At 40.4% G+C, this 25,179-nt stretch overlaps 1 protein-coding gene across 2 annotated transcripts; it reads right to left on the bottom strand.

The window, feature by feature from the left end:
* Positions 1-1,923: 1,923 nt before the first annotated feature.
* On the bottom strand, positions 1,924-24,626 carry LOC123401107 (nuclear-pore anchor). 2 transcript variants are annotated; one of them, XM_045094830.1, is made up of 48 exons: positions 24,154-24,626; positions 23,921-24,067; positions 23,087-23,185; positions 22,738-22,866; positions 22,569-22,661; positions 22,402-22,467; positions 20,855-20,944; positions 20,681-20,758; positions 20,432-20,574; positions 19,904-20,012; positions 19,712-19,804; positions 18,965-19,013; positions 18,733-18,836; positions 18,599-18,667; positions 17,116-17,250; positions 16,851-16,955; positions 16,612-16,725; positions 16,424-16,502; positions 16,247-16,290; positions 16,084-16,157; positions 15,513-15,615; positions 15,118-15,252; positions 14,946-15,044; positions 14,386-14,427; positions 14,260-14,313; positions 13,896-14,075; positions 13,782-13,823; positions 12,776-12,820; positions 12,442-12,525; positions 12,257-12,331; positions 11,989-12,173; positions 11,802-11,904; positions 9,618-9,734; positions 8,556-8,648; positions 8,115-8,267; positions 7,983-8,036; positions 7,330-7,443; positions 7,144-7,221; positions 6,862-7,011; positions 5,692-5,763; positions 4,966-5,112; positions 4,831-4,884; positions 4,653-4,740; positions 4,510-4,577; positions 4,335-4,442; positions 3,997-4,059; positions 3,665-3,836; positions 1,924-3,403 (listed from the first exon to the last, which is right to left on the bottom strand). In XM_045094830.1, the coding sequence occupies exons 1-48, from the start codon at positions 24,457-24,459 to the stop codon at positions 2,133-2,135; spliced, it is 6,075 nt and encodes a 2,024-aa protein (XP_044950765.1). In that variant the 5' UTR covers positions 24,460-24,626; the 3' UTR covers positions 1,924-2,132. The 2 variants fall into 2 exon arrangements, with proteins under 2 accessions (XP_044950765.1, XP_044950766.1); XM_045094831.1 differs by having other exon boundaries at positions 4,510-4,574.
* Positions 24,627-25,179: the final 553 nt, after the last annotated feature.

Below are 25,179 nucleotides of genomic sequence, written 5' to 3'. Positions count from 1 at the left end.
GACGAGGAGGAGGTTAGCCTTGATGGGCAGGTGATGCCCCAGAAGGACACCTTCCTATATCTAGGGTCCATGCTGCACGAGAACGGGGATATCGATGAAGATGCGAATCATCCAATCAAAGACGGATGGATGAAGTGGCGCCAAGCTTCTGGCATTCTTGTGAAAAGAGCATGTCACAAAAGCTAAAGGGCAAGTTATATAGGACGGCGGTTTGACCCGCAATATTGTATTGTGTAGTGTTGGCCGACTAAAAGACGACATGTGCAACAGTTACCTATGGCGGAGATGCGCATGTCAAGATGGATGTGTGGCTACACAAGGAAGGGCCGAGTCCATAATGATGATATACGAGGTAGATCTTGGATAGCACCAATTGAAGAGAAACTTGTCAAACATCGTGTGAGATGGTTTAGGCATATTCAGCGCAAAACTCCAGAAGCTCCAGTGCATAGCACACCTAAAGTGTGTTGATAATGTCAAAAGAGGTCGGGGTAAAAGAAAACTCACATAGAAGTCCGTAAAGAGAAATATGAAGGACTGAAGTATCATCAAAAAACTAGCCATGGACAAGGGTGCGCGGAAGCTTGCTATCCATCTGCGAGAACCATGAGTTGATCGCGGGATCTGATGGGTTTCACCTCTAGCCTACCCTAACTTGTTTGGAACTAAATGCTTTGTTATTGTTGTTTTTGTATTAGAGATCTTGTTACAGTTATTTTTGCAACAAAGACCATGTTACAGAAACTCGTTGTATCAAGCAGCAAGTAGCTATTTTTGCAACAAAGACCATGTTACAGAAACTCGTTGTATCAAGCAGCAAGTAGCGACTACGTCGCCCAAAGAAAGGTCGATGCTCCCACGAGACGAAGGAGCGATGGTGGTTGTAGTTACTCATGGAGTCATAGTGACGCGAACATCGGTGCTCCCCTTGGATGGCAAATGTGGTTTGAGTTCATGCGAACCGCGACTACCGACGTTCATGGTGAAGGCAGACGACAGCGACGGCACCCATGCCGACGCCCTTGTCAGCGTGCTTCAGGCGGCGAGCGTCAATGACGACGGTCCAGGCATGGTGAATAGGCGTCAGCGTGATGGGAAGCTCGAAAGGAGCACATCGACGGTTCAGGCAAGATGAATAGGCGTTAGCGTGATGGGAAGCTCGAAAGGAGCACGCCGACGCCCTCGTCGACGAGCGACAATGACGACGGTTCAGGCAAGGTGAATAGGCGTTAGCGTGATGAGAAGCTCGAAAGAAGCACAACATACTAGTTGTTCCGGCAGGGGAGATTACAGCAATGACTCAGTTGCAAAACCTAATTTAGGTAATATGTTGCTCATAATTATCTGATTGAACGCATCATTATCTGTCAAGTGATCCCAACCATTTTCCAGTAGTCGGATGAGCTTCAAAACAACAGTTTTTCATATCCGTTGCATTTTATTGACTTATTATTATTTAAACAAAGATATAAAACTAACATTAAAAAATTATTTTGAATACGGATTTAATGGTATATTTTTTGCTCCTGCCGCAATCATCCACATTGATTACAGTTATAAAATTAAATCTTAAAAAGATGAACGCACTATATTATAAAATTGAGTGAGTACAATACAATATATGCCAGTTTCTGAACACCCACAGTAACGCAAAGTTTAGCCTCATCGGCAAAAACAAATTCTAGCTGTTATTGAATTATGGGCGTGCAAAGTTCTAAATGGTTAATCCAGTTGACACGTATTTTTAGATTTGGGTGCATGCGTGCACAGAAGCCAGAACATGCGACAACTACACGAGTCCTTGAGAAACTCAGAAAAGCCACAGACTACCCCAGCAGCTGGCACGCAACGCCGCAACACCGGAACTGACCAAGTTTGTATCCTCACACGGCAATTCAAGCGCACCGTCACGGTCACGGACAATAAAAAACAGCCGCTTGGTAACATACCAATTGTAAACGGGTTGAGTTGGGCAGCATACGCCTACTCGACGGGCTGCAAGTCATGCAATGCTTTACTCGGGCAACAAAGTAGCTCAGTAGTTCATGGCAAAAAGTAGTCTATGTAGCTGGCCAAAAAGACACAACTACGAGTTTCTAGCAACGAGGACTTGAACTCTTTCTAACTCACTATTACTGGCCACCTCGCCGAGAACGTCCCCGTAGTGATCCGCGCCCACCAGCATCTCGAGAACGAGCCCTGGAAGGCTGGGTGGTTGTCCGTACAAGTCTGGTTGGTCTGCTTGTTCTCAAGTTGATTGTTCTACCCACAGTCTCTGCTCCAGTACTGGGATTCTGTTGTTCAGAAGATGCACCAGCATGGGCTGGGTTTGAAGGGGAAGGCTCACGTGCAGGGGATGCATCTGTGGTTCTGCTTGGTGATGCATCGGCTCCGCCTGATTGTGCTATTACAGGGCTTTGGTCTGGCTCCACCTCAGCACGTTCAGCGGTACCATCACCTTCTACAATCTCCTCTGACATATCTGCATCGCTCTTTGCTGCCGGCCCACCTGGAGATGCTGCCCTGAAAGCATCACCTGCTTGCTCACCAATATCCAATGGGCTACTATCTGATTGTTGTTCGGGTTCATCCGGCAACTCCCCCTCCTCCCTCTCATCTTCAGCGTCGGTGGTGGCTGTAGTAATCTGGCCCTCTTCCTTCGCATCTTCGAGTTTCTGGTCTTCATCAAATGATTCCACTACTGCCTCTGACTTAAGAGGCGCATCTTCCACAGCAGCTGCATCACTGTCCATATTAACTTCAGCATCCTGGCCTTCAATGTCCATTGATGCACCTGCATGTTCTTCCATGTCATCATTGTTACCCACTTCGTCATCCCTGATGTCCTCAACCTCTTCAACTGGCAAGGAACCCTGATCCGTACCCATCTCTTCTCCAGGCTGTTGTTGCACATCTTGGTTGTCCATCGAAATAACCATAGGAGCCTCAGTTGTTACATCTTCAGGGGCCGATTGATCAGTTTTTAACTCACTGGAACTTTGTGCAGGATCCTCCTTAGGTTTCTTTGATGGAGGATTTGCATCATTAGCCTCTCCATGTGATGCATCATCTCTCATCTGCGATGATGGCATGAGACGTTTGCGACCAGAAGGCAATACAGACACACTGCCAGAAGTTTCACGCTCCAGTGATGGGCCACCTTTTTCCTGAACTACTGTCGAACCTCGTTCTGCTGCCGTGCCACCTTTCTCCTGTACTGCAGAACCGTCTACAGCTGGTGTAGACGCATCAGCCTGGGGCTCTTCAGTTCTTTCAAGACTAGGCCGAACAAGCGCCCTTCTTGATCTACGTTGTTCGGTGCTTGGCTTGGGCAAAGAAGAAACGGCTTTCTCCTCCATCACTTTAACTTGAGCAGGCCTTGGCGGAGTAGTTACCTGCCGCCCTGAGGAAAAAGAAGATGGATTAGCTTTCATACTTATTAAAGGATGGGTAAGAAAGTTGAAATATCCCCATTGTCAACTATGATTAAGTTGCAACCCTATGCCACCAAGCAACATGCCTGGTAAGTTCGGTAGAATATTGCATTTGAAGAGAAGGACTAATGCTCACTTTTGTGATAAGTAATCATCATTTTGAGGTTATTTACTAAGCGCATGCGCCTAGTCGATTCTCGGAAAAATAGAAAAAATGAAGAGGGCAGTACCTGTTGCAGCTGCATCGACAGTAGGTGTTTCAATAGGTGGTGCCTGGCTAGTTGAACCATCTTGGAACGGGCTAGGAGACTCCTCCATTTTTTTAGCCATGAGGAAATACGACCGGAACTGCTCCTCTACTGCTGATCCAGACGGGATTTCAGATGATTGTCCAGAATAATGCTGCAGAAAATGCACATCAACTTTCAATTATGATCAGGGAAGATGCTTAAGCATAGTTGTGTTAGGTCCCTAAAATGAGCAGAGCTCCACAATTAAAGTATATATACTGTGACTTAAATAACCAACAGGAAAATAAATGAAGATCTAAGATAAACCATACCTCAATCACCTCCTTCACAGCCTGCCTGTGCTTCTCAATCGATTCCTCTATTTGCTTCTTCTCCTGTGAACGATATTTGAAAAAATCAAATGACACACTTAAAAGAACAATCAAGCCTTAAAAAATGTCCATTGACTTATAAACATTGAAGATTGTTTAGAATTTTCTTAATATATTACTTTACATCATTTTAGATAAATTCTCAACTAACAGCATACAAAAATATTTATAACAATGCTACATGGCGTGAATGACTGACGCCTGTTCATCAGGTGTTAAACTGTACAATGTGTGGCAAGCACTACCGAACAGGAAAATCCATCGAGGAAGAAATGTACCTTTGATAGATTTTGAATAGCGACAGAGAAAATATTCTCAGCCTTTTTGCGGCTCGCTTTTTCTTTCTTATGATCATCTCTCTCTTTCTCCAAGATTTTTTCAAGTGTCTGTTAATTCGTTTGAGTTAGAAGCATGAAGATATGTTTTAATGCCACTTAAGCTCAACACGCCAACCTGTATCCTGATGTCCTTCTCTTTTACGGCCTGAGCATTTGATGTTTCCAACGGCGTTTTCTGACCTGCTATAGTACATTAGGTTTACAACTATAGAAATTGCATATCTCAACTGACATGAAAGAGAAAGAACGGCAAATTACTTGATTTAAGATCTTCAATCTGCTTCAAAAGGATTTTATTTTCTTTGGTAAGATCCGCCTTCTCTCGCACCAACGAGTCAGCCTTTTTCTGCATATCATTAAATAGGGTCACATAACACATGAAAATGGCACTGAACGCTTAACCTTGCAACAAGAAAAAACTGGTTGAAATCCTAACCTTGATGTTTAAGGTAATCCTCTTCTGTCTATCAATTTCAGATTTCAGGCTAGCCTATGGAACAGAATGGTCTATTAATAAAGCTGAGAATATAAAGTCATAGTGCTGCTATCAAAAGAATTAATAAATTCAAACCTCAACGTCATTCAGCTTCTTTTCCCTAGCTCCCAATTCAGACTGACAGCCAACAAGCTTCTCATCTAAATTTCTTATGGCAACTTCCCTCTCAGAAAGAAGATTCTTTGCACGCTCAAGCTCAACTAAATTCTCTCTCAAGGTCGACTATTAGATACAAGAAATATACAATAGAAGTCAGTTGACACTACACTTAGATGGCATAGCTCGGGATTACATGGTCTGTTAGACACAAGAAATATACAATAGAAGTCTGTGGTCTGAAATTGGCTCCTTGACACTACACTTGGATGGCATAGCTCGTGATTACATGGCTAAGGTGTGTCACTACTCTAGAAAGAAGACACTGCATATGAATGGCAATTGACACTGCACACCATGTAATCATGATTTGGCTCAGAGACACCACAAAGTTGTAATCATTTGGAAGAACACTTACATCCACAAGAAAAGAAGACCCATTTTAAATTTATGACAGTATTTCAAAAAAGCATCATTACTACTTTCAGAACTGAAATGGGTTTTCGCAGCATATGATACAACACTAACAAGCGTGTGCAGCTTAAGGATAAACGGGCGGGCTGTTATGCTCTCCCAAATAGAAAATTAGTATTATTTCAAGTACTTGTGAAAGAAATGTCAAGGAGCCATTTTTCAAAAAATAAATCTAAGAAAAAGTGATATCTCAGAATTATGGCACTACAGAGAAAAAAGCAAAGCACTAACTTTGACATTTTGGAGTTCACCCTTCATGGTCTCATATGTGTTCAAATCGACACCTCTACTGTTTTCAACTAACTGCAGAAGACAGTAAAAGTTCAGAACATAACTGCAACTTCAGAAGAGTAAACTATAAATATATGATAGAACAATCAGAATGGACAGTTTATACTGGTGTCAATAATATTAGGGCATGAAGAAAACATTAAAAAATAATCATCTTAGACCATCTGAATGCGCAATACAGCATAAATGAGCACCTCGTCACTGTTTACATTTCTTCCAATACCTAACCTTTTCTGTGCCACACAGCAAGCCACAAAATCAATCAACTTCCAACACCTATGACACAAAATTGAAAACACACATTTTTACTGCTGAATACACACATGCACCACCAAGATGGCGAGCACCCATTATTCCCTTAGCAAAACACACATTTTCACTGCTGAATGCACAGTTCAATGTTGCCTGCAGAAAACTGATGTCCAGCATTGAAGGGATTTGCTGCCTCAAGTCCAAGAATAAGGGCCTGTTTGCTTGCCTCCCTGGGTAAAGCTGCCTGGACCCAGGGAGCGTCGGAAGGGTTCGATTTGGGAGGCATGGGGCTGGGATGGCTCAATGGCACAAATTTTGTTGTTGTAAGTTGAGCACTGGTCTTAGCCAAAGATAAGAAAATAACCCCACTGTGCCGCCACCACCATCAATGGCACAAATTTGTTGTTGTAAGTTGAGCACTGGTCTTAGCCAAAGATAAGAAAATAACCCACTGTGTCGCCACCATCAAGCTCAACATGCTACCTGCAGTCAAATCCAACTCCATACACTTCCCAAGTGGGCGCCAGCCGTCAGGACTGCCCCATCATGCTCAACCATCTCTCTGTTGTATTATTTGTTGTTTGAACATAGTTTTTCTTTTATTTTGATTGCCAGACTTTGAAGGTAGGTTGAATCAGGGTGACATGGCTGACTGAACTATCATCACCAAGTCCTAATGTATACATTCACTTGGACGGATATAATTTATTATATCATGAAAGTAAGCATGCATGTTCATTCACTTGGACAGATATATTCAAAATGATTAGAGAAACAATATACTGGTACTTAATTGAAAAAATTATATCTCAATATGTGTCTTGCTATACAACGGTAGCAAAATGACCAATAACATACCTCAGAAATTCTTTGGTTGAGATTTGCTATTTCAGTCTTCTTCATGTCTAGATCTTTTGCACATACTTCAGCGTATACCTGTTTCTCCAGTAGAATTTTGTTCAATCTTTCAATCTCTATTTTAGCTTTGTTAACTTCCTCACGGAATTTCTGTAGAGAGAAAATCAAGAAACGAATTACTATAGAACATCCAGATATTATCCATGCAAAAAACAAGACATTTCACAAAGCAAAATTGTGTCGGTTCTCCTCACGGAACTTCCTCACTATTATTTAGCTGACCTGGCATTCTTCAAAATTGTGTCGGTTCTCCTCTCTAAGCTGTATGTTGCTTTCACGAAGCAAATTAATTTCTCTCACCTGAGCAAAATCCATTTCAAAAACAAAAGGGAAAATGAGATACATATATATATAAGGCACCAAGAGGAAATGTGCAATGTGCTGAAAATTCACAAGGTGGAATGGCACCTGGAGTTGCAGCGACTTGAATTCTTCATCCTTGAACATTGATGATCTTGTACTATCAGCTTGACTGCGGAGCAAGTCATGTGCCTCCTTGCTGGACTTCAGTGCACTTTCCAGCTATATAAGCAACAGGATGAAGTGCATCTGATTAGAAATAACAATGACCTTATATATTTCAGCTTTAATGGCAGAAGGGATTTGCCTGGCTTCATCCACATCATACATAACTTGCCAATCATATAGCAGAAATCAAGTATAGAAGGATGGTTCTCTCTCAAAATAGACAGACAAATGGCATCACATAAAATGTGTCAACCGGTAATCATATAGCTGAAATCATGTCTAAATACTGGTTCCCACTTCACACAAACTGATTAACCCATGCCACTTAGCTTGCACAAAAAACATATATGCACAGTGAAATAACAGGGCCACATGCAATCGGTAATCATATAGCTGAAATCATGTTTAAATATTGGTTCCCATTTCACAAACAAACTGATTAAACCATGCAACTTAGCTCGCACAAAAAAAATGAACAGTGAAAGAACAGGACCGCATGCAATGATCACATCACGCATCCTGCAGCGCAGTTGTCATAGGTGGCAAGTATTTTAAACAAATAACAGTGAGCAAGAGGGGCAAACTTAACATACCTCTATCTGAAGCCGTGATTTCTCCTGCTTAAGCAATGATATTTCTGTTTCCGCCTGAAATAGTCAACTGAATAAGTACCACCCCACAAGAAATAACATAATATAGTAATATAAGCGGAATCTTCAACTCACTATTTCCTTTGATCTGCGCAAGTAGCTGACGACGCCATGCAAATCATCCTCTCCATGTGAGTCGGCTCGTTGCGATGAAAGCCCAGCAATACCCCGTTCTTGCTCAGCTAATCGAATGTGCAAAGCTTCTAATCGGTTGTGTAGAATCTTATTCTGCACGTGAAATAAAATGTTACCCAAGGTAGTCATAACAAATAACAGACAGATAACTAAACCATATGGGCATGAAACTGATCGACACTGAAATGGGTAACCAAGGAACGGCCAGAAACACACTGTCCAATAAATTACAAGAACCAATCAAATATATTTTTATTTTGGGAACAGAATACCTAGACTAAAGATAAGCAGCAGGATTTTAACAAAAAACAGCATTACTGAAGAAAAACTGCTCACATAGTGCAAGAATAATCATATTATAACAGTGGCAAGCTAAAAAACCTGATCATTTAGCTCGCTATACTTCCGAAGGGCCTCATCCTTTTCTTTCACTAACTCTATCTTTTCTTGCTCACCAGACGTTCTTAGAGCATCCTGAAAATATTACATGTTAAATTTTTTTAAGAACTAGCTAAGATTGTGCAACTAAGCAAATTACTGTTTTTATGCATCTAACTCCGCGTAATCTACAAATGCAACAGAAGAAACCGTGCAGCCAAATTCATACTATGATGTAGAGATTGTAAACATAGACAAAGGGGAGAGAATCGATTATTCTTCATGATTGGTCTGGTTAATTACTCAAAAGAACACAATATAATGAAAAAGTTCTGAACAACAACCATATCGACGTACAGGCTTGAGCAAAGAAAGAAAATGCAGAAAGCAGCGAGGGCTCAAAAGTTAAACAGCCAAACGAATAAAAACATGCCACCCATTAACCAAGAAAATGAGTCATAATTCACGCTCAGGTAGACCTGGAGTCCAGACTACCTACTACCAAAAGAATGGATCAATGTTAAGTCAATCTTGAGAAACTCTTGAGTCCATCTGCTTCACCGCAAATTACCAGTTCTGACAAAGGAGTGTTTGGCAAGCCAAGATTCCTATGGCAACCCCATACTCTTCTCAAGGAAAAAGGTAACAGCATTACAGGTACACATTATAAGCTTTTGGCTAATACACATGTATAAATAGTTAGATCAAGGCTACAAAAGTGCGTGATGCCACAACTTATACCTGTAATGCTGTTAACCCTTTTGACATCTTACAACTTATACTAGGCCTAAAGCTAAACATTAAGCAAAAAAATTCAAATTCACCAAAAGCCAAAAGGCATAAACTAATCAACCGTTTTGGCCTAACAAAGCATGAATAGTACTCCCTCCGTCCCATAATATAAGAACGTTTTTTACACTAGTGTAGTGTCAAATACGTTCTTATATTATGGGACGGAGGGAGTATGTACTCTAGCCTGACAAAATATAAATAGTATGTACTCCACAAAGCCAAAGCATGAAACAAAATAACAGAGTCCAAAGATTTTTGAGTGTCATAATTTACATTTTCAGCCTTATGTGCATCTGCTGTTTGACGGAGCATTGCCATTTCCTGCTGCAATGAAGACAGTTGCTTAGAAGTATTTGTCAGCTCCTGTATTGTTTCAGATTGCAGGATAACCTACAAGAAAGACATAGATATATATTATACCAGAATCAAAAATCAACGGCAGGTTCATTGCAGGCATTAAAGAATGGGTATGAAAGGTGAATCAATCCTGCAAACATAATTTATTTCTGCAAACTTAATTTTGCTCTTATACTTACCATAGGTTCAATTCTCGTAGCATACAAGTGAGCAATTATATGGTTTCGATTAACTATTGTTATTTATGTGAAGGTAAGGATCTTAATACACGATACTCAATAAAATCATGGTAAAACAGTCTGAAACTTAGATAACAAAAATGAGAAAGGACTTATAAACAACATGCATAGTTGTTATATGACACCAAACTGTTGCTATTAATGTTAAGGCATGTAAAGGTTAGAATATTAATACACAATATTCACAGAAATCATGGCTAAAACTGTTTGAAACTTAGATAACAATCTTGCAAACAGACTTACAAACATCATGCATGTTTTATGACACCGAATCAATAAGAGAGAATTCCTTATTTAACATCATGCTTAAATTTTATGTTCTATTTGACATCGACAAATTATTTCTTCCCTATATAACAACTCCTCTAAATTTTATGCCTTGTATAACACTTTTGTCCATTTTAAGCCTAAATGACACTTGAAAAGACCATTTTGCCCCTCATGTGGTATGCTTGTGTGCGTGCTGCTGCGTGTGTTTGTGCGCACGCATGCATGCTACTGATGGTGCGTGTGTGCTGCTGCGTGTTTGTGTGTGCGCACATGTGGTGCTGCATGGGTTGCTACGTGTTTGTGTGCGCGCACGTGCTGCTACACCACGCACCCATCTAACCCGACGTAAGAAGCACCCCAGTGCAGTCATCAGTTCAGCCGCTCTGGTTGTACCCAAGCATACATATGCCATTGGGTGTCACTAGGGCTTGCATCTATTTGGTGATCGATGTCTCGCTTTCCTTTTCTTCTCTAGCTTCTCATCCCTGTTGTGGTTTATGTGGTCTTGCGCAAACGAGACCTCATGTAGTTCTTTTAGTGTGATGAGGTGTAGGCTCACGGTACACCAGAGCTTCGATCGTGCACGTCACGTACACCAGAGCCAAAACGATCTAGCCTCTGCATGTACACCAGAGCCTCGTCCGTGCTGATTCTGCCCCTGCTGTTCAATGAAACGTGCACTAGCTTTTCTTTTTCTTTTCTTTTTGGATTTTTGGATACGTGCACTAGCAACTTTGTACTAATACGAGGTTTTTTTTGTCGCATGCATCATCTACTATTGCAACGGATATCTCATCCTCCTATGGTAATCTCATCTACTATTGCAACGGATATTGTCGCATGCATCATCGACACCGGTGGAAACTCCACGTCTCCCACCCTGTGCTGAATGTTCAAATTTTCGCTTGACGTGCGCCGCGTGTGTGTTGTGTGTGTGTGGGCCGATGTGTGTGTGTGTGGTTACGTGTGCGCACGCATTTGTGGGTCATTATGTGTGTGTGTTGAGTGTGTGCTACTGTGTGTGTTGTTGCGTGTGTATGTACTGCTGCATATGTGTTACTATCGTTGTGTGTGTGCTACTGTCCCACATGATATTGTGCGTGCTACGTATGCTGCCTCGCACACACATACCACATGAGGGGCAAAAGAGTATTTTCAGATGTCATTTAGGCTTAAAATGGACAAAAAATGTTATAAAGGGCATAAAATTTAGACTCGTTGTTATATAGGGAAGAAAAAATTGTTCAGTGTCAAATAAGGAAACGAAATTTAAGATAGTGTTAAATAAGGAATTGTTTCAATCAATAATACATGTCAAGTAGACATTGAATGGAGATGGCATATCAAACAAAGCTCAGTTAATGCAAATAACAGTTACACCAGAACCTAAAAGAGTGCCGACATGATAACATGATTGTTGGTTAATGAACAGTAGAGAACGATAGGGGGGCAAGAGCCATAATCACTGCCATTCATGGCAAACGCAACAACACAAAAGGACACTTGGTATTCTAAGCATACTCATGGACATTCATTTAGATATTCTCAAATTAAGCTTACTAAGAAATGAAAACATGAAATAGGGTAATACCTGCCGCTCGTAGTTGTCTTGTGCGCTACGCCAACGCTTACACTGCTCATCAAGAGCACTCTTTGAGGAGGCCAATTCAACTTCTAAGTTCTCAATCCGCGCTCTGTCAGAGAATTAGAAGATATGATCAACCAAATCTGGAAAGGAGCACTGCATTCATTACTTTATTGAGAGTCCAACTGCTTACACTTTCTGGGAAACTTCATTCCTCAGGATCGTAATGTCATTCATGAGAACAGTGATATCCTTCTCTTTAACTTCAATTGCACCGGCAGCTTCTTCACACTTCATTACATAGCTTTTCTCAAATTCAGATAACTTGCTTCTCAACTTCGCGATATCATCTTCCAGGCTTCTTTTGGCCATCTCGGACTACCAAAAGTAACAGAATTTCAAACACACATCCAGTAAAGTACATGAGACTTCAATAGAAAGAAAAAAATAGATTTTTATACCTCAGTTTTGTAACCCTGGTATGCCGATTCCATTTGCTTCAATGCAACTTCATTTGAGTTTGCAATTTCTTTGTACTGTACAGGAACATATATATGACTCAAATAGGTCAGGGAACAAATGTATTTATAAGTAAAGTTAATTTCATAGGAAGGCATATTGCAGTAAAATTGCAGGAGATGGGAACCTGAAGCATATAGTTTTTATTTGCTTGTGCTTCCTCCTTGAATTTTTCCAGCTCCTCTTTCAACCGGAAAAGCTCATCATTCACCTACAGGAATGAACATCAAAACACCAAATTCTTGAATAATCCACAAAATGGGCCAGTAAGAGCTGCATGAAGGTGGTAGAGTATACAGACTACAGATACAGAGGGCATAAAATATTCCAGATGCCAAGACTCGGTGCTGAACTCAAAGAGATAACACTGGCGTGGATCCATTTTTGAAGAAAAACAAGCATATCACATTGACCCTTTACCATAGTAACAATAGGTCAATAGCAGATGAAAGCTAACTCACCTCAGTTACTGCTGAGTTATCATGACCACCGTCCCTAAATATGATCTAACAAAGATAAAAGCAGGATCAGAATTTTTACAAGGAAAAAAATCAGGTGAGGCCTTATGACCTAACTTAAAAAGTAGTCAGCATTTCAAAGAAGATAACAAAAGGAAAAGTGTCCAGAATACTCCATGTTTCCTAAGTACACTTGATAAGACATTCAATAATATGGACTGATTCCTGGAGATTTTTGGCAGGCAGGCAGTTTTGTTGTAGTTCTCACAATGACCTTTTGGGGCATTCCGCCACGCACAACATGCAACCTAAACTAAGGACAATGTTTGCTCATGTATAAAACAACTGCCATAAGAAGCTCAAACTTACAAGGGCACTGTGTCCATCAAAGCATCACATAACAACTACTAAGTGTTCGGGCCTATTGCAATTTGGTCACTAGTACAGAATGGACTATTAGTCTTGTTATAAGATGATTTACTAAAGACACATTCCAGAAACCAACAGAATTAGACAAACCACAATATATAAGCAAATTTTGGCACATTAAGTTTTTTAGTATACTTTTTACGAGAGAGGCCTAATTGAAATACATTACCAAAAACAGCTGTTCGCAAAAATTTACAGGAACCTGGGCAGCCACACAAACTATAAATAAGAGACAGATCCCCTCAAAAAGAAAAATAGGAGACAGATCTAATCAGCTAGTTCACTTGAAAAAACATCAGTTGCTCCTTGGGAAACACTGGCTTTTAACCATTATAAATATAGATGTGCAAATAGCAGTCTACACTCTGTTTTCATTAGGCAGACATCACATATGCACCAAACATTCCAACAACCCAAAGTAAACAGCTCATTAATTAGGCAGACCTTCAAATATGCACACCAAATGTTGAAACTACCCAAAGTAAACAGCTCCTTATATACAGATTTTCTTATTGCGAGCTTGCAATTTTGGGTGGGTGGAAGTTTTTAACATCACAGTTTTGCACTGGCTAGTATTTACCCTTTTTGATTTGAGTTTCGCCTCCAGATCTGAACACTTTGCCTACAAAACATACAAGTCAAAACAGTCAGTGAGTGTGCTCAAAACCTTGGTAAATAATATACTTGAACAAACCTCTGCAACAGCAGCCCTCGCCTCAGCATCACTAGAAGCTTTCCATGAGCTCTGTAACTCTTGTCTCATATCCTCTACCTGCTTCATGCAGCCCTCAAAAGCATTTTTCTTGTCAAGTGTCAAGACGCGAACATGATCTCGTTGCTCTTGAACCTCCTTTTTTAGTTCAGCCCAGTCTCTCTACAAAACCGTTCAGGTTTAAAATAACCACTTACATGTAGAGTTGAATGAACAAAATCAAGCAATATATTCCTAGGCTCTGCTGATATCTTGCGATCTTAGTGTTGACAAAACAAATCCAAGGTAGTTATGAAGCTTGAAGGAGATGTGGTAATGCACCATAGCTGCTGAGATAAACTATTACCTCTAGTCGCTTGATGTACTCCTGTTGATTTCTCCTTTCCATGGACCTTGCATTCTAAATTATTCACAGGTTAACAAAGAGGCACACAAAATTCAAACATTTTCATAGATCTTAAACACAACATACCTCTTGAACCTCGTCAGTAGTATGTATTGTATCAATGGTGGCCTGCAATGCAACATATCTATTAAGAAAACGCACTGAAGATCCCTGATTACAAACAATATAAACTCACTTCAATGTTACAAAGAACATGGAACTTAATTAGATTTACTGAGAGCACAAATCAACACAAATACCAAAAATAACTTGCTATTTCATGCAAAATAAACTACTCCTCCGATCCAAATTAATTGACACAGCTTTAGTAGAACTTTATTGGAGTATATAGATTTATAACATACCACAGCATTAAATGCTAATATCAAGTTGCCCATAGGCAGGTATAATGAACGTTTGTAGAAATACAAAATTGCATCTCTAACACAAGGATAAAGGATGGTTATACAGAAAAACAGAACTTGCATGATTAACACAAGGACAAAGGATAGTGTACACACACAAAATCCCATCTTTTTTAGCAACACAATCATATCAGCGGCTAAATCGTAAAATATGCAAAACATAAGAAAGAAGTCATGAGCCCATGAGATAAATTTTGAAGTAATGGACATTGAGAAAAAAACCTGCAGACGGTGCACTCTCTCGGACAAACTGTTGACTTCGTCCAAAGATCTTCTCTCTGACTTTACTAAAATCTCTTTTTCATGCTTTAGAATAGACACCTAAAAATTGCAAACTTGTGTTAGTGTTCAAGATTTTATAACTGTTCAAGGGCTGTGATAAAATCCAACACACCTCCATTGACAGCTTCCTTGAGCTCTCCTCTAAAGCTTGCATAGAATCTGAACTTTCACGGAGTCTTTTTTCATAATCAACTACTAAATGCATCAACTCCGCATTTCTGAGTGAAACAGAATTAGCTTCCTTTCTCTGTATGACAAATACTGGATTAGGATGAGCGTACACTTAATCTTCTACTCCCTCCGTTCCTAAATATAAGTCTTTTTAGAGGCTTCACTAGGAGACTACATAAGGATGTATATAGACATACTTTGAAGTGTAGATTCACTCATTAGTCCCCTAATGAAACCTCTAAAAAGTCTTACATTTAGAAACAGAGGGAGTAGTACTAAGTAACTGGAAACTCAAGGTGTCAAACCAATGTGAGGAAAAAGTTGTGAAGAAAGAACCTGGTGATCAATCTCGGCCATGAACCCATTAAGCCGGTCTCGAGCAAAACTAGCTTCCAGCATTGCCTTGTCACGCTCAGATCGCAAAGACATCAGCTCAGTCCTAAATAGATGATAGCCAGTATTGGTCAGATATTCAATTTCCAAGTAAAGCCAGAAAGAGCAGCACATAATGAAGCTGCATAAGTAGCCATCTACAACTGTAGTGAAAAGTTGTGAGAAATGGAATCATGTGTCTGCAATTCTGCAGACCCAACTTCAACACAGTTGGCAAGTAAATATCATGACAAGCAGGTTTCCCATAGTTTTTTCTAAACAATGTTTGGACCATTTAAATATATTTTGTCTAGAAAATTACAAAGTTATGCATCACAGGTAAATCAGAATGTCCCAAGAAAGATGGGCTCAGGATAAAATTGCGCCATCTGTGCTGGAACAATCACATCCAAAGAGCTTATTGCGATGTTGCTTCCTAAGCATCAATCTTGTTGTCAATTAATAGAAAAAAAAATGTTACCTACAGCTAACATTTTTCTATAGCAACAAAGGTATGAAGGCAGCGAGGGATAACCTCAACTTGGTCAACTCTTCATCGAGTTTTCTGGCCCGCTCATAGACTTGTTCATGTGTTTTCTTCGAGATCTCCTGGTCAAGATTAAATGGAATTCAGAGTGAGAACAATCATTAGAACTACATGGAAGTACATATGCTCGGTCACTTGTTAAGAAGATCACCTGCGATCCTTCAAACAGCACCATCAGGTCCTTTCTGCCATCATCTAGGGAGGGGAAACAATGACTTCTAGTTAATACTACGTTACTAGCAGTAAGATGTACTAACTGCTTACACCACTTCCATCACCACAGCATGCCAATCTAAACTGAAATCAACATGCAAATAATAGATCGAACCTTGCAGATTAGTGGATATGTTTTCTATACTGGAACGAGTCTTCTGCTGTTCTTCACATAGTTTCCTGTACATCGCAACCTAAAAAGGTCAAATATATAAGGGATGTCACAAGCAGCTTGTGGAGGACATTTTGAAGGACAAGGAGTTTAATGTCAGAAGATATCTTGACAAGATATGTAAAACGCACAGATCTATGAAGAGATTCAATCATTATTGCTTGTTCTTCAGATTTCTTCATAACTTTTTCAACTCTTGATGCAGCGTCATCTGTGATTCTCTTCAGCTCGATTTGGAAGCTCTCCTAAAAAGAAAAAAGGGGAATATGTTTGACGTTTGCCCATGGGAATAATAGAATGGCTTGGTACTCACAAATGGAATATAAATATAAATTCAGATATACAAAGCCAAGTTAAACATCATGCATACCCTGAGCTCCACGTCCTTTTTGTCAAGATCGGTAGAGAGCATATGAACTTTATTTCGAAGTTGAACATTTTGCTGAACGAGCCCATTAATATCATTAAATGTCATCTGCCCAGATTTTTAGATGGTTACATTACAGATAGAATAAGCGTGTAAAATGATAATAAAATATACTCCCTCCGTAAAAAAATATAAGAGCGTAAGTGATCTAAATGATCTTATATTTGTTCACAGAGGGAGTAGTATTTGTAAGGATAACAAGGCTTACATGTGCATGGCTATTGTTTTCAGTATTAGACATGCCATTGCTTATGCTGGCAGAAGCAGCACCATGACCTACAATGGGAACACTAGAACCACAACGAAGCTGTACATCTTGACATTCCTTTAAAAGAACAGCAACCTACAAATAATCAGAAGGTACAACATACAATTAACGAATCATGTTTTCAAATATATAAACTATGTATCATCAATGCAATATACTATCTCCGCTCCAAAACATGAGTAGTTTGACCGTCTGAATACATACTTTGACCAACAGTTAGTCCAATAGTATGTAGTTTAAGTTACACTAAATAGACGCCATTAGATTCAAATCCAAAAGCACTTACGTATGATTATAATTGCGTGAGCACTGACTAAATAGTGTATGAGAGAGATATGTAAAGCATGAGACAGTCAAATTACGTCTTATATATATATCATATAACATACTCAACGATAAAGTAGTATATATACTACCACGTTATAGCATATCAGACGAGTGTGTAACTACACCCAGTAGTAGGATGTAGTTTCCCCATATATACTGCAGTTGTTTCACAATAGACGAGTTTGGATGACATCCACACTTTAAGTGGTGGGACGGCCATAACTAGGGCAAAGCTTGGAAACAAAAAAAAAACACCAAGCCCCGATTCCATATAGTATTTCTTTGGGTCAGAAGATACTCCAGAGTGGAGGTACTACACAGAAAATTAACTGTTAAGCACCTTCTCAGTGATAACTGATGAACTATGCATGAGACAGTCAAATTACGTATGATTATAATTGCATGAGCACTGACTAAATAGTGTATGAGAGAGATATGTAAAGCATGAAACAGTCAAATTACGTCTTATATTTTGAAATGGAACATACTCAACGATAAAGTAGTATATATACTACCACGTTATAGCATATCAGACGAGTGTGTAACTACACCCAGTAGTAGGATGTAGTTTCCCCATATATACTGCAGTTGTTTCACAATAGATGAGTTTGGATGACATCCACACTTTAAGTGGTGGGACGGCCATAACTAGGGCAAAGCTTGGAAACAAAAAAAAAACACCAAGCTCCGATTCCATATAGTATTTCTTTGGGTCAGAAGATACTCCAGAGTGGAGGTACTACACAGAAAATTAACTGTTAAGCACCTTCTCAGTGATAACTGATGAACTATGCATGTGTCGTTTGATTAGATTCAAATGGATCAGATATAGAGCAACTGGAAGACGGATGGACATTTCATAAGAGTCTCATAGATAGAGATATCAGTTATCAGGGCTGCCAATACTTCAAGATTCTCCAAATATAACTCAGCAACAATACACCCAATATTTAAATGGGATAGTTGACAATGAGATGAAAGCACAAATAATTGAGGTTAGCGCTAAAGATTTCACATACACATTATTTCAATACAGCTTTGCAATTCCAATGAATGGAAGGAATATAACTAAAAGGAATGTAGGGCTATGACTCACTTGTTTTTGCAGGTCTTCTATTTCCTTGTTAGCAATAAAATAATCGCGTTCCCACCTTTTCAACTCCGACTGGAAGACACAATAATGTTAAAGCCTCATTATAAGAAACTTAACAAGTTATGATGCATGCATACCTTTAGATTCCTTATGGTATTCTCAAAATTATCATGCTCCAACAATGCCTGCTGCAATTTGTGATCCATTAGAGCATAAGCTTCAACCATCCTCTCATGCTCAGCTGACGTGAGAAAAAGATTAAGCTTTAAATGGTGTGTCCAAATGGTTGAGCTTGTATAACAAAACAAAGTAACAAACATTGTTGCAATGCTATCATATAAGAAATCGGTACTTATACTAAAAATTCACCTCGCTCATCTAAGATGAGTTCAGCCTTCTCCTCAATTTCATGCAAGACCTGTTATACAAAAGATAATTCAGTCTCTAATAGTGAACACAATAAAGAGAAAGGATGCAGTACACAAAAGAAGTAGATTAAAAAAGGCTAATGGTTGCTTCCAGTTCCGGAAAAGGAATGATGATACAAGTAGGAGTACGTGATTATTGAGTATTAACTACATGCGCTGTGTGTGTTATGCACTTCACAGATAAATTTCCTGCTAACCACTATTAATCATAAAATAAGAAGTGTATAGGAAAAGAAAAATGTTGAACAAGAGGACATTGAGGAACTTCTTGCATTTTTTCATTTCTTACTTGATAGATGCTGTTTTAGAATGTATGCAGTAGAATTATTAAAACATGGACCACTACATACAAATATAATATACCTTTTTTACAGCACCATCGTTTCAAATTGACCGGTAACATACAAATATAATATACCTTTTTTACAGCGCCATCGCTTCAAATTACCTCCCTTTCTAGAAATCATATGTATGTACAAACTATTAGAAGAAACAAAAGTAAACATACAACATCCTGGGTTGGTTATGCTTCTCAAACACATACAGTTATCCAACTGGTTTTATAACGAAGATGTAACAGCGATGGTTGCATATAGACCAAGTGTGAGTCAACACAGTTCAGTCAAATCATGTTGAACTATGTACACAAGCTTAAATTTATAAGATATTGACAAGCACAATAATGTACCCTTTCCAGAACCGCTTCAGCGTGTCTCCTCCCAAAACTCTCGTGGCGTAAAGCATCGGTGGCTTCTTGATATTTCTCATATATTTTAGCAAGCTGATCATGTAACACAGGTTATCAAGCAACATCCGATTTGAGATATGAAAAGTGCGCAATGCTGGACAAAATATTATGAGTACAAGACATAAAACTTACACTCCAGCCATCACGAAGAAGAGAAGCAGCTAATGCAGTTCCAGAAACACCACTAGGTACTCTTGGAACTATCATTAGGTCATTCTGATTTATAGCATCAGAAAGTGACCTGCAAAACAAAGAACAAAGCGGAATTCAGATAATTGCAGAGGGTTTTAATCTATACAGTACACTTTTAAACACAACATTTACTTCTATTTTTTTTAAAGATAATTCTATGTATGAACATTGGTAAAGGTTAACATAGTAGGATGGTTTTACACTGGATGTGACACACAGCAGATACCACATTTAGAAAGATCTAGCTCAAATACTAGGAAAATCCACCTAACAGAATGCACGTTAATGAGGACACCTACATGCTCTAATAATATAAATTTAACAGATAAGAGAAGACTGACATTTCCATTTACAATGCAAGCATGAGTGCAAAATAGAAGAAAATGAACTCTTGGTGCCTATACAGTGATAGATCCTACTTCAGAGATCTTACTAGACTACAGGGTCGGGGAGTTTTAGAAACCATACATTTCTTTCATGGGTGTATCACTTAAATCAGCAGGTTCTGCTGCAATGTTGGTGAACGGTACAAGGCTCAATTCACCAGACTTTCTTGAATTTTCCAAATCAAGTTCACACTTCTGTATCTTCTGCTTTAAGTTGGCAACCTCCTGCAGGGAAAAAACAAAATAGAAAACAGAATAAGGTCCAAATCCCAACCACGGTCCACTCACAGAATCCACTGAATTGGGTATAGAAAATAATCCCCAGATATACCATTTCAAGATCACTCTTGGCCAAGGTCTCCTTCCCAAGCTTTTCCTTGTAGTCATCTTCAACTTGGGTCAAATGTGTCTGGTTTGCACAAAGATTGACTATTAAGTATAAAGAGTTTCTATCCATAAAATGGGACAAATAATTACATCCAAGGAAAATACGCAAAGGCATCACCTCCAAAGCTTTAATAACACCTTCAAGTTCCCCAGCCTTCTTTGACCATTCGTTAGAACTTTCTTTGTGAAGTTCAGCAAGTTTCATGACCTTGTTTTTTAGGGTTCAAACGAAAAGCCACTATTAGAGATGAACAGCCGTACTGTAAATGACATCATTGCTTCATAACTGCAAATGCAAATTGCCAAGGGCAAGGAGCTAGACCATATACATACAATGTAATGGGATCGTTGCAAGGTGTCAACTATACAGAATGAGTCTATATCAAGTACAATTTACAATCAAGTTGTGACAGTGGTCATATCAAAACAATTAAATTTGGCTGTCTAGTTGGCTAGAAAGGCACGCCAAGGTGGGCAAGATAATAATGGGTACTCCCTCCGATTTTATTTTATTTGCGCATAAGAGCGAGCTTGCATACCAAGGAGGCAATAGCTAAGCTTTTTTTAGACTGTTTTGCCCCTGCGCTGATGGCAAGGAAACTGCCATGCAATAAATTCGCTCGCGAATGGATTGGCCCTTCTCAGCATGCGCCCCTGGCCCGCTTTGCATGCCGCTAGATTGCCCACTAACTTCTCTCTACACATGCAACGGATTGGCTCACGCATTCAGCGGATTAGACGAAACATCGGAATAGAGGGGCAACATTAGAAGGGAGGGTTAAATGAAGGGAGCACGCAGACTATTGCAGAAAAAACTAAAAAAAATATACGCAGACAAAATAGAAACGGAGGGAGTATTAGATAAGCCAGCCATGAGTTGAACTTGTTTCTCGAAAGAAATGCACAACTTTCATGGGTCAAAATTCAAATCCAAAGGCGACTGCCAACAACTGACCTCATGCAACTTTACAGAGGGAGTAATAGATAAGCTAGCATTAACAAGTATACAGCACATGCCCCTGATATGCAATTCACAACACCAGAGGTTGGCCGATTCTTTGCCATGAAATATAACTCTAGCATCCCGTCTGGCTACGCTATGTGCAGGATAGAGCTCCATCATCATGCTCAATGCATGGTGGGACTGCAAGTAGAGGGACTTCTGCGTATTTCATGAGGAGGCCCCAGCGGTGCCAGGCCAGCTTGGCACAATCAACTATGAGACTCTCGATTGGGTCAAGGCCAGGGCTAAGAAGCTGCAAATGCTTCTGCTCTCTGACTTAGCTTAGTCATTTGTTCATGCAAATATGGTTCCCCTATATATCAATATAACAAGGTGCAATGCTTGTTGCTTTTCTCAAGAAGATAAACATACTTGGGGTTCAACTGGTTTAGACAATTTCTGTGAAGTTGAATTCCTTATACTAGAGCAAATAATCATAGAGCTGCAATGCTTTCTAAGACTGGTACTATGGCCATGCGCCAAAGCAAAATTACTATCAAAGAGCTCCACACTTTCCAAATCCTCAAAATATAAAGCAAGCAAAGCAATTTGGGAGATCATCTAGGATATCTGATAATGCTAAAAAAGCAATTGCACATCTAGATACAAGTAATAAAATGAGATAAATTCAATAGACAACGGAGGTTGAGAGGGGGGCATACAGTTGAAAGCTCAGCGCCAAGGCGTTGTTCATTAGCAGCTGCGGCATCCTTTGCTGAGAGTAACTCCTACAATCATCAAAAGATGAAATAGCAAAATTAGCTGAATTTTCTAGGGAATGGCAAAAGTTCGATGATGATAGAAATAACATAATCGTCAGAATTAATACCTTTTCCATATAGGATACTCTTTGCTCAAGCTCAGAAATCCGTTCTTTACTTCGCCTCAAGGAACTTGTAGATTCAGAAATCTCTCTTTCAAGCTGATACCCAAAAATCAGATTGGTTTTTTTTTTCATGTGTCTGTCACATCCAAGTATAAAATAAGAAGAAACTAACCTCTGCAATCTTTGCTGACATCCGACACTCCTCAGCCATGTTTGCTTTTCTTAGATCAGATAGATTCTTCACTTTTGCTTTCAGTTCCTCATCAAGCCAGAGATTATGCTTCTCAAGAAGCTCCTTCTCCTGATATAACAAAAATAAATAAGGAACACCAATTGATCCATGAAAAACAACTGTTCAAGAACCTCCTCGAATCTTAGTATAACATTATAAAAACAAAGAGCAAAAGAAGGCGATGAGGTGTACAAGATATTTATAGAGAACTGAAATAAGGCTTGGTAGAACATTATCAAGCCTTGCCTCTAAAGTTCTAAGCATTCCATAAACCGTTTTATATGTATACCTGTTCAATGCGGTTACATGTCGACTGGCAGTGAGTTAACTTAGCTTCAACCTCATTTATCCTAGCCTCTTTACCAGCAGAAGAGTCAGCCTGATTTACCTGAAAAAGCGAGAAAAACAGATCTGCCAACTTAATTTTATGCTATGAAATACAAAACAGCAAAGGTCTTTCCAAGACAGAGGAGCATGAAATCTCAATTGAGTTTTAAAAAGGCTCAGCTTGCTAAAGTGCATCGATAAAATAATGCTCATGATAGGCGCAAAAATGATATAAATATCCACACCGCCAGCAAGTTATTCCAATAAATTTACTGGTCAAAACCAGCAAGAACGCCCGCAATATGCAGTTACGTGCGCATTTCTGCATGTACATTGCACCATATGGTGCTAAGCAAACCAAATCAAATCCTCGCTCTCCCTCTCTCTTGAGGTACGCAAAAATCTATTCTAAAGCCGGACAAGTTACAGAAACAGGCTGCACTAATTAGCATTTGGGCAGAAACAAACCTATAGTTAAACTCAATAACAAAATCCTCAAGCAGCAACCAGTAACCAGTAGTCAGTCCTACCAATGTATGATGCTAAAAAATACTTTGTACTGCACACCACTATATCAGATTGCACCAAGCGACAATTTGTTCGGGGCAACCAGTAATCAGTAGTCAGTATTACCAACGTATGATGCTAAAAACTACTTTGTCATGCACACCACTATATCAGATTGCACCAAGCGACAATTTGTTCAGGTGACCCTGTACTCTGAACTCGCGCTACAACCAGTTTGTTGACTGCTGCATAATACTAGAAGAAGTGTGAGGGCGTTAGGGGAGCTCACCATCTTATCATGGTAGCTCTGAATGACGCCATCCTTCTCCCGTATCTCTGCGTCCCTCTGCTCAATCAATTCCAGCGACTGGCACTTGGACTTGTGCAGCTCCGAAATCTCCACTTTGAGACGCTCAACCTCGCCATCCTTTGCAATCTGCCACATCAGCAACAACAAGTGGTCAGTGCAGGAAGCTCGACCAAACAAAATGATCAGTCGACCAAAAAATCTAGGGTTCGTACCGCTTGGATGCGGAGCTGGTGTATCTCGGCCTGGGAGGAGGCGAGGTCGGCGGCGCGGCGTTCGGAGGCAGCGGTGAGCTCGACTGCCTCGGCCTGGTACCGATCGACCTCCGCGGAGAGGGTGGTGAAGCGCTGCTCGAGGAGGGCGCAGGTCTGCTCGGCCGCGATGGCTGCAGCGTCGGCCTCGGCGCGGACGGTGTCGACCTGATTTCGGAGCTCGCGGATGGCGGCGTCGGCCCGCTCGGCGACCGCGGCCACGTCCCCGCCGAGGAGCCGGAGCTCCTCGTCGGACATGAAGAGCGGCATCGCCGCGGGCGGGGTGGAGCGAGCGGGAGCCCTAGCCCCGCCGAGATTTCGGGGTGGCCTCCAGAAGGTTCTAGGGTTTCCCCGAGGGGATGGGAGGGAGGGAAGGGTGGTGGCGGTGCCGCAAGCGGAGGGGGTGAGCCGAGTTGAACTGGAGAATGGAGACGGACGAGACGCGAAACGGCGGAAGCGGAGGCAGCAATATACTCCGTAGATCCGGAGGACTAGTGCTAGGAGCCTGGGAGCCTGGTGACCGACCTCAGTCGCCGGGCCTGTATTTGCGACGTGGGCTGGAAACGAGCTGGCTGCTGCCGGGCTCCGTGTAACTTTTTGTCTTGTTTTTCTTTTTGTCTTGTTGGTTAATGTGAGGCATTTTCAAAAATATGGAGCGTCAAATAGGTGACTGGTGGCTTTGGGCGAGGGGCCACTTCAGGCGCGCCGAGCGGCGTGGTTTTGATACAGTAATTATCACGACCTGGGCATTGTGGAAGCAGAGAAATACCCGGGTGTTTAACAGGCCGTGGCAAATCATGAACCCTACGCAACTGTTGGGCCAAATCGGGAAGGAGGTGCAGGATCTTAGGACTACAGGGATAGGAGTAGGAGGTCTTCAACGTTTTGTGAGACAGTAGCCTTAGTTTGTTTGTATGGAGTTGGCTGGCTCGAATGTTCGCATTCTACGCTAGCGTCTTGTAAATATTCTTTCTGCCTTCTATAAAAATA

Source organism: Hordeum vulgare, chromosome 6H (genome assembly GCF_904849725.1).
Source record: "Hordeum vulgare subsp. vulgare chromosome 6H, MorexV3_pseudomolecules_assembly, whole genome shotgun sequence".
In the NCBI taxonomy this organism is placed as follows: Eukaryota; Viridiplantae; Streptophyta; class Magnoliopsida; order Poales; family Poaceae; genus Hordeum; species Hordeum vulgare.
The sequence above is the reverse complement of the archived record's forward strand: the minus strand, read 5'-3'. Positions and strand labels throughout refer to the sequence as shown.